The sequence below is a fragment of the Cephus cinctus genome, unplaced genomic scaffold, assembly GCF_000341935.2.
Source record: "Cephus cinctus unplaced genomic scaffold, Ccin1 Ccin1_scaffold0404, whole genome shotgun sequence".
NCBI classification, from domain to species: domain Eukaryota; kingdom Metazoa; phylum Arthropoda; class Insecta; order Hymenoptera; family Cephidae; genus Cephus; species Cephus cinctus.
This window is the reverse complement of record NW_014333088.1, coordinates 491,124-501,156: the sequence shown is the minus strand read 5'-3', so window position 1 is coordinate 501,156 and position 10,033 is coordinate 491,124. Positions and strand designations below refer to the sequence as shown.

The 10,033-nt window shown below is 41.7% G+C and overlaps 1 protein-coding gene across 2 annotated transcripts in view; it reads left to right on the top strand.

Annotated features, from left to right (window-relative positions):
* LOC107267467 (semaphorin-1A) overlaps positions 1-10,033 on the top strand; it is a 55,475-nt gene that overhangs the window by 8,493 nt on the left and 36,949 nt on the right. For both annotated transcript variants that reach the window (XM_015739238.2, XM_015739237.2), the window contains exon 2: positions 6,968-7,188. In XM_015739238.2, coding sequence (XP_015594724.1) covers positions 7,089-7,188 — 100 coding nt within the window. In that variant the 5' untranslated portion in view covers positions 6,968-7,088. The remainder of the gene's footprint in view (positions 1-6,967; positions 7,189-10,033) is intronic.

The window sequence follows — 10,033 nt, the reverse complement described above, 5'->3', positions numbered from 1 at the left end:
CCCCCCCCCCCACACACACACACACATATACACAAACACAATATGGCCAATATGGCCGTGCATCAGACATGCTCTTCAGGAACGCGGGGCTTGACGAAAAACAATAAGGAATACGTTCCTGGCAGCAAGCGAGAGGAAGCGCCACGCCAATGCACGTATAGTGGATACACCGTGTGGATAATAACTTAATATAAAACGTATTACGAGCACGTATAAGCGTAACCGTCTCGTGTGGTCGCGTAAACCGTCGTACCTAGTCCAGTGCGTGTATCTATAGAGCGCAGGACAATTTTCACTGGCGACGAAGTATAGACGGATCATTGACTTGGCTGTCCCCTCTGACCTCACTCCGTTTCTTCCAGGTTGGCATTCTTGCATTCCCTGCCCACAGCCCGACGGGCTTGAGGCGTACTCCGGCAGTCTAATCCTCCGCGCCTCTATAATCGGTTCATTTTTTTGACAGTTGGCAAACAACGTAATTCTTAGCCGATGATGCTTTTCGTAAAGTCACAAAAAATATTTGGTAAAAAAAAAATCATATATATTTAGTGCAAACCATGCATATAGTCATCCACGTGTTCAGTGCGTTTTTTTTCTGTTGACAGTTCGCAAACAATATAGTCGTTAGAAAATCGCACGTGGTTTTCTGCAAGGCGACGGGGATGCTAAAATAATGAACAGATATTTAATGCAAAAGCATGGATGTAGATGCTTGGTACAAAAAATTGTATAAAGAGCCACGTGGGGTTTATCGGAGACTTCATTGTTTGCGGTCTGTAAAAAAAAAAAAACCTTTTTATTCGTAGACTGCACGTATCTTCGCGTTTAGTTTAGATTGGACTGTCCTCGTTGTCTCTCGCGAAGTTTTGCAAGGATCAAGATTTGTGGATTTCAGTCGTGCACCCAGAGTAACGAAAGACAGGTGCGCGCAGGACGTGTACGTGTTTCTTACGCTGAGGTCCTCCCCCTCTCCAGAACCAGTAGAGCGTGTCCAAGTCCTCTCGTAGTCTGATTCCCTTCGCTCCCCACGTACCTCCACGAGAGTCGCGGATGTTACAAGACTGGTTTCAAACCTGTATCGCTGTCTTGTATTTAAAGGTGGTCTTGTATACTGGTTAGGATTTCTCCTTGGGGACTCTCGACTTCGTCAATCGTCCCTTCCCCCCCCCCTTTCGGCTCTCTCTCTCTCTCTCTCTCTCTCTCTCTCTCTCTCTCTCTCTCTCTCTCTCTCTCTGTCTCTGTCTCTCTGTCTCTGTCTCTCTGTCTCTCTGTCTCTGCCTCTGCCTCTGGGGATACTTGATTTTCCCTCCTGTTTCGTATAGTGTATAGTCAACCCGTGAGTCCAATGTGTTTTTTTTTGACAGATCGAAAACACGGACGTCTCTGAGAAGCGTGACGTGGGCTCTGTATAGAATTTTTCTCTCGTTATCATGCACGTGCATGGTTTATCAGTGAAATATCTTTTATTTTTATTTTAGTATATATTTTCGTGGTTTTATGAAAAGTCACCTGACATTTGCTACAAGGGTTGCATTGTTTACGCATTATGAAAATCAACCGGTGGATCGACCATATGTACATACGTTCATATTAATTTGTACTGAAATATATTTTCTCTTTCTATTTTATATTTTCATGACTAGGAACAATTACTTGATAAGGTTCTTCGCTGTCAAAAAAGAAAATCGTATACCCGTTATAGATCTGTACTAAGATCGATGATGCTGATCTTATTTTTTCTGTATTGAGTGTAGCGGAGCGTCGAGGGCGGATGGCACTCACGGCTTGAAATTTTTCAGTGAAGTTCATCATTATAGAGAGTGGCGTCTTTTTCTATGGAAACGAATGAGATTCGATTATGAAACTCGCGGGACGAGTGCAAGCGTTCGCAATAAGGCCACCTCCGTACCTGGTCACGTGGTATTCGTGGGCTTAGCAGTGCAAGAGAGAAGGTACGATACCGATCCGAAAAGTTGTAACTAGAGAAAACAATGTTAAAAAAATTATCTCACTTACGATATCACCCAGTGACCTCAATCTTTTCGGGCTGACTTGTCTAGCTGGTTTGGACAGTTAATATCGTAAGGTCACACGAGCCCACTGCCCTATACTTCATTCTCAGGGATTGAACTAAAGGCGACTCCGTCTCGTACGCTAGGAAAACTTTAACTTTTCATATTATATCTGAAATCGTCGGCTTCTGCTCTCGATCTAACATTCCCTCTGGGCTTTGCCAACTTATTCAATGTCTTTTTTATTATGATACCTCCCCCTGGTGACACATTCGATCCGCCGGTAAAGCAGCGTTCTAATTTACCAGCCCTGCTCCCCTCTTCACACTTTTGCAACTATTGGCCCCATCTGTCATTTTATCTCGGGTACCGTGTTTTCCTTCGGGGAAAAAAAAAAACAAAAAAGCAAACACGTCATACCGATATTTCTCGGTTTGCATCTACTTCCTGTGTCTCGTCACTTTTGGCCTCAATGCTCCTTTTTCTATCATCACGCAAATCGAACTACAGGACGTTCCGTATTGATAATGAGCACTCTCCTCTCCCCTTGCGCCTGTTGTTATACTTTTTTGTTGCAAGTGCCGCTTCGTGGGCTGTGTCGCTTTTTGTTACGTAAAACAAACATTGAGTTCGTGGTTAAAAGTTTTAGGAATGGAGTATGGGGGGGGGGGACGTGCTCTTATCGTTATTATTATATCTTCTGAGATATACATCGTTTCCTGGTAAATAAGACGGAGAGCCTGGCTGTAAGAAAAATAAATGAACTTTACGACGTGTACGGATACGCATGTGTAACGCGTGTAAAATGTATGAGTCTCTGTACATACATATGTACGGGTTTTTCATGATTACGTCATTCGATAGTGACTTTGGCTTCCTTGTGTTGGCGCTGCCGTGGTAGGGTGTTTAGCGTTGGTACTGGTACATTTTATTCGAGGGAAACAATGTTCTACGTCGACGTTCGCCTTTTGCGAAAAGCTCTGTATCGATATAATACGTAATCCGAAGGCGAAGTAAGGTAACGGCGCTCTGGTTGGTATAAGGTGTCTTGCTATTGTGCTTAGTATCATATCGGGAATAGATTTAAATGAAAAAAATGTCTCTCATAACCTAAAATCCATACTTCTTATCTGTTTTCAAGGTGATTTAAGCTTCATCGACAAATGTAAGTAAGCGTACGAGTCAGTGGGTATATACGATGTTAGGGGTCGATTGTGAAATAAAATTGTGATTTGAAAATTCGTGCATTTAAATACGACGCCGTGATTGGTTGGTCGGGATGCGGAAAGTGTCGCCATCTGTGATTCAACGCCGGCAATTTTAACCAGTCGGATTTTGTACGAAGTTACGTAAAGGGAACGGACAAAACTAAGCTATATAGGTTAAGAATTAGTGTTGTACCTTGCGTCAGAATGACGACGACTCATTTTTATTGGGTGGAAAGAGCGCGAGAGCTGCATTGTTTTAAATTCAATGCATACAAATTGAGAGTGGAATTGCAATTGCGATAGTGGCGACCCTGGCGGCGGTAACGGCGGTAGTAGCGACAGTCGCATCGCGAACGTCGGATCCTTATTAAGATAATTCGGGTTAATTTAAAATTCAGTCGAGGCACTGAATTTAAATGGTCGGCGGTCGCTGGACGGGTACTAGTTCTATATATCTCTACGGTGGTGCCCTCTGCCCCGACCGAAATGCATTATTCGCTTACGCCTCGAATAATAACGCCCGTGATTTCCATCTTGCCTTCTATTTCACATCCCTTCCTCTTGCTAATTCACGCCTGGTGGAACGATTTATACAGCGTCCATTTTATATTACCTATTATTCTCTCTCTCTCTCTCTCTCTCTCTCTCTCTCTCTCTCTCTCTCCTCCTTTTTTTATTTTGTTGTTCAATCGTTAGCTCTCCTCACCTATAAATTACATGCGTTCCACTTTCCAGTATCGACGTATCATTTGCACGGTATTTCTTTCGTACTAGAGTTTTTTTTTGCGAGTGCATATTTTTTTATGTTCCACCCTCCCTCGTCCTCTCTCTTCTCTATATTTCAACAAGCAATTTTCACGCGACTTACCTTGTCTACACTGACGCCAACGTTTTTACGAATTCCTTCTAATCTTCAATAATTCGCCTTCGTACAATTTCCAATCGTACCAGCGTCGTTACGTACCCTAATCAAGGGGTGACCCGCGATCCCTTATAAGTTCTGTCCCTCGCGCGAATCACATGGTCTCATTCCGCATTCCATCTCGTTCTGTTTATTATTCTATTTATAAGTACCTCGGCATCGTTGCGTACTGTTAATTCAAAACGCGCGCCATCTAGCACACATTATTATTCATCGACATACCCGTTACGTATCTGGTCTCCTTAGTGCATGGTGTATTCGTCTATGTCCCCTCGTACGTCATTACGTACCTCTCTAACCTAACTTAACCCAACCTAACCTCACCCCAACTTCATAACATAACCAGAAGCGCAGAGATTCCCATGCAAGTGCTAATTTTCGTAAAATTACCTTGGAATAATTCCCCCGAGTTGTTACGCCCTTGGTATAACAGCGCTTGACGCGCCACCTGTGAGACACCGCCGGAACTTTACCAGCCCTACCCAGAGTATACACACGGAAACCTCGTCGTATTTAGTACCTGCCGTTGCTGCTGTGCAGTACGGATCCCGAGAAACAAATCCCAGCGGAATACTTATATCGTTGCGTTGTACCGCCTTGGAAAATTCAACTGGGATATTAATTGCCCCTCGAGCCTGTAGGAATCAGCCATGATAATAGGGCAGCAGCACCCCGTCCGAACCGTTTTACGTTATATTTCCCACTGTCTGCTTGACTGTAGCCGTTCATTACAGAGGACACTGGCGCCACCCGAGCAGCCCTGACTGTCGCCACAGTCGCGAACCAAAGGCAAATGGATGCCTTGGAACGAGACGTTATGCATAATTTACGGACTTCGTGAGCTCTGCGAAAACCCTCTACGGTCACCCTCCCTCTCTCCTTGTACTCCTGTCCCCCCAAGACCACCCGGTTCTCAATCGTTATCCTTTGATCTGCGTATATAATCGGATCTTCCTTGAAATGGACTATACGTATGCGTCAATGCATTTGTATCCATCTGTACGCATATTTTTTGTCCAATGGTGGTGGATCCTCGCTCTAATGCGAGATGCTAGGAACTTTACTGTTAATGGATCGGGCATTGTACATAGAGAAAAGAGGATGCTAAAAATTTGATATTAAAAATTTGTATTGTCAAGAGTAGTATCTATAAAGTACTTACTATTATAGATATCGGTTAGTAATGTATTATGCTTAATGTAAAAATACTTTCATTCATACAACACGAAGTGTTATACCTAGACTAAATATAAAATGTACTACCGGTTAGCATTCTTACACTAGCCGGCATAATCTTTTTTCTTTGCATAGATAGCGGTGCTAATGCGACTCCCTTTTTTTTGGGGCTCGTTGCTGGCTGCCTCGAGCATACTATTCTTTTTCTACGAATGTATGCGTTACATTTGAAAATGTCCATATAATTGAATCTTACTTGAAATGGACTGTACGTACTGCCGCATACGTGCGCACTCGTATGCATCTGTAGGCATATTTTCTATGAAATAATGAATACTCGCTCTGTTATGAGAGGTTAGGACTTTGTTGCTAATGGATCGGCATTGTAGATGGCGCTGCTAATGTAACCCCCTTTTTGTGAGGGTTGGAGGGAGGGGTGCTGCTAGCTGCCTCAAGCAATACCCCACTCCCCTGCTACGAATCCACGTTCTATATTTGAAAATGTCCGCTTCCATCAGGGTGATAATATTTCGAGAGAGACGTATAATCTTTATTGGAAATTTTGATGAAATATTTATTCATAATATCTCACTAGGTTTCAGCTACTTTGTCGCTACTTTTTCTTATTGAATGGATCAGCTGTGTTTTCGTTGAATTTTGACTTTTATATTTATCTGGAAAAAAAAAAACATGGAAAAACACACAGAACCATCCAGATTCATTTGAACGTTACAGCTGTGTAAATGTTATATCGTGAAGATGAGATATTTTCAAAATATTTTTATACTCGCAATAATTTATTGGTCCGATGGTTTGTACGTGGCTCTGAAGAAGGAATGGACAATATTCGAATGAAAATCTATTCAAAATACTTTTTCATTTGAATAGCTGTGAATAATTGTTAACAAAGAGCAAATTACTTTTTTTTTCCATTTAAAGGATAATTAATAGTTTTAGCGCTCGAGTATAGTTACTCATAGTTTTTGGATTCGGAAAGCATTTTTCATAGATTTTTAGTCGAATATCGCCCATATCTCTGCTGCGAAGTAGTCGATAGAAATTTCTAAACAAAAGCTAATGGTACTGAAATTCGCCAAAAGAATTTCCAACGCCCCTGTAATGTGTCCTTTAATCTTTATACGCAATCGCGTGAGAAACTACAGTCGCGCAAAGGGACACAGCCTTATTCCGAGTAACATTGATTTTCATTTAAACGCGTGTACACGATAAAAGCTTACGCTCTTCAAAAGAACGTTTTTGCGAATTTTCGAAGTACTTTAGTATTTTCTTTTTTTTTTCAATTCTTTATCATCCCTTTGATCTTGAGAGCGACGCTCTTTTGTCAAATGGATTTTTATTTCCATATCAGGCATTACGGTATAGCATAATGTTTCAATGCGAGTAGTGAACACATAAGAGTGCCATGGCCATACAGTGTGTACACGAAAAATAATATTTAATTCTGCGCGATTTGTATCACTGGAAAATTAATCAGTATTCGACAGTGGCTTAAGAAATTAGTTTAGTTATTATCCCTTAGGGAAATTCCCTAGTTTCAAGCGGTTAACTCACGTCAATTGTATCCTTGTATAGTAATTTCCAAACGGATCGTTGTTGTAGCTGATTATTTTTTTTTTCTTCTATTGCAGGACTGCTCCACGCGCTACAATGGCGTGTAGGGGACGTTGCAATAGATACAGTTAATACAACCCGGTGCATCGGGATTGTGGATCAGCGGACGTCGACGCAGCAGAAACGCCTCCAGTCAGGATGAGCGAGTCGGCGTTGCGCGTTTTGGCGTTGGTAGCCCTGATTGCGCATAATGCAGCGTGGCCGCAGGATCCCGTAGCACGATTGCACATTAAACACCGTAAGTACAGAGGGAAACAGACGAAATATTCTTTCCCGGTAATTTACTCATTTACCTGCTAGGACAATATTTACAGGTATCAAGATTACTTCAAAAATTCTTGTCAAAATGCACTCGACATTTTTTTTGACAATTTTTTGGATTTTTTTTTTTTTTTGTTAACTTTTACCCTTTCTGCGTTTTGTTCTCTACGTAGTCGAACTGTTGTGAATTTATTTTATTTATGCTCGGTCACGTCCGGTATCCCTGACGCTTCGAATTATTGATGAGTCCTATACGGGTCCTCTAGTTTGCCACTGTAAAAATGTTTACTCTCTTCGCGTACAGATGCCGCTTCGATTTGTCTTTGTCTTCCTTTTTCCCCCTTTTTTCATCTGGCACAAGACTCCGTTAAGCACACAGATGTTCATCGACGTGGAAACGTAAATATTTCTCATCCAAATACTACGTGGAATATTGAGTTGTGTGGGATGTTTGACGATATTTTGCGTATGCAATTTTTGTTATTTATATATTTATTTATCTATTTACTCATAGCGATGAGTGCTCCTTGCAAATATGAAAATTGCACCATACGTATATGTATACATGGGACGCGTCGGGATGTGAAATAAAAATTCATCTACGTGTCTTCGATATATATGCATGTTATTGGGTGGCGTCCCCCCCCCTGTCTCTTGCTTCCTTTTTTGCACAATTGTAACGTGGTCTTTTGTTCCGCCGATTTTCTACCGTAAGCGTACCAACCCAAGCTCCGTCATAAATAATTCACTAGACTCGAATACGATCTCGATGTTGCTTGTGCTGCTAAAAATAATTTATTTAATAATATATGACAGATATTTTATATGCCTCTACGTGCTAGCGTAAAAACGTGTTCTCCAACGTATTTGACAAAATGAAGCTATCTTGTACGCTTGAATTTAGATTTTTCGATTTTTTAATGTAGAGGGCTACACATAAAAAAATAATTATTCAAAGTCAGTGTCGAATGGCGTGCCGAGAGAGATGGCGGGGATGATCGATGCTCCGTACACACTCACGAGCCACATCAAAAGATCAGTCTCGAAAGCTCGGAAAATGATTTCATTGGACGTTGGTTTTATGGAAAATGAAAAAAAAAAGATATTAATCATAAAACACGGCAATAAATCGATACCAAAGTATGACCACACGAAAGAATAACTTTGTATCGTCTTTTTTTTTTTGGCGTTGTATGATTGCGATGAGTGGCCAGGCGAGGGAAAAGCGAGGGAGGTGAGAAAGAAATTCATCAGAGTGATAGCGCAACACTGTGAAAAATAGTCTCTTGCGAGAATAAAAGGTTAGTGCCGAAAGGTCGATAAGAGAAAAAAAGGAAATTAGTATGCTTCAGAAACGAATGTTCCGTCGGTTTAAAAAAGCACGTAATAAAGCCGTCGCTCATAAAACGTTGCAGCTTTGTTTTGAGGTAGTTCCATTTCAAATATTCTGACCGTTGCGACGCGTGACTTAACGAACGTAGATACGAGGAAGAACGATTGAAAGATACGAGGAAACAGATCGATCCGAAGCCTGAGAATTAGGTTATGTATCCTGTCTCACTCTACCTTCATGCGATTCCATCCCAATATTATCACGTCCAATTCTCTCGGCAGGTATGCAGGTACGACAACACTCCGATGCTCTGACGCTTTTCACTCCCCATTTCTCCCTGTAATCCGTGTCTCTCGTAAATTCCATCGAGTATTGGATTACACCTATAGTCGCCGGTACGTCCATACGCAGCCGCGTACCAAGATGAAATTGAAGCTTTACCGTGCCGTGCCTTTGTTCCGAGTGCAGTCGACATTGCTGCCATCTATGGGAAACAGTCGGGAGCTCGATGTCAACTATTGCAGAAGACTCTCTTATGCTATATTCTTCGAACGGTCGTTTCAACTTGACGCGCGTGAAACCATCGGCTGATGAATTAAGTGGGATACAGTTTTTACGTATTTTACTGTTAGGTACTGTATAGAGCGTACACGTGTAGAACACGAATAGTTAGGCCAAGTATTTAAAAATTTTTAGTTACGATTGGTATGTATGTTCGTCGTGGCTAGTATTTTGATACGTTGGATATAAATGTAGAGAGAGGAGATCCCCTAGAAGAACCTAACGAAATGAAATGCGAAGGGGTTAGCGCAAAGTTGCATTTCTTGTAGGCTATATGTATACCCCATTTTTCTGCCACTTTGTCTTACTCTGCTCCATTTTGACTTTTATTCTTTTTCCTTTGCCCTCCTGCACCATGCGAGCTACCACCAACACCATCATCCTTATGCACTCGCGCTTAACGATCGTCTCGGGAGAATCACTGAAAGAAAATGAGAAGAACAAAAAACGTAGACACGGTGTATATTTTGCGTTTACGGGTAAACGCGAAATTGACTTCGATACTGGTATTGGGAACCGTGTACCGATGCGTCTAGGGAAAAATTTCATTTTTAAGTAAAAATTCACACGGTATTACAGAACGTATCGGCCATTGCAGCATTTATGCACTGGGGAATTTATCTATACAGCGACTAGTCGAGAAGGTCATAGGTTTAAGATGGTTAGCCTAGGTATAGATTATATACACATATACATGCATCTATATTTATACTCTGAAATTGTACTTAAAGGGTTAACCAGTGAGGTTAGTGTGGCGAAGACGAATCACAGAGCTGAAATTGGTAGGAGACTATAGATTTCTCTCTCTCTCTCTCTCTCTCTCTCTCTCTCTCCTCGCACGCACACATACCTTCTCCTCTCATTCCTTCGTCCTATTCTTTTCTCTATGTCTCTAGAGGTCGATTCTAGGTAGGAGACTATAGATTTC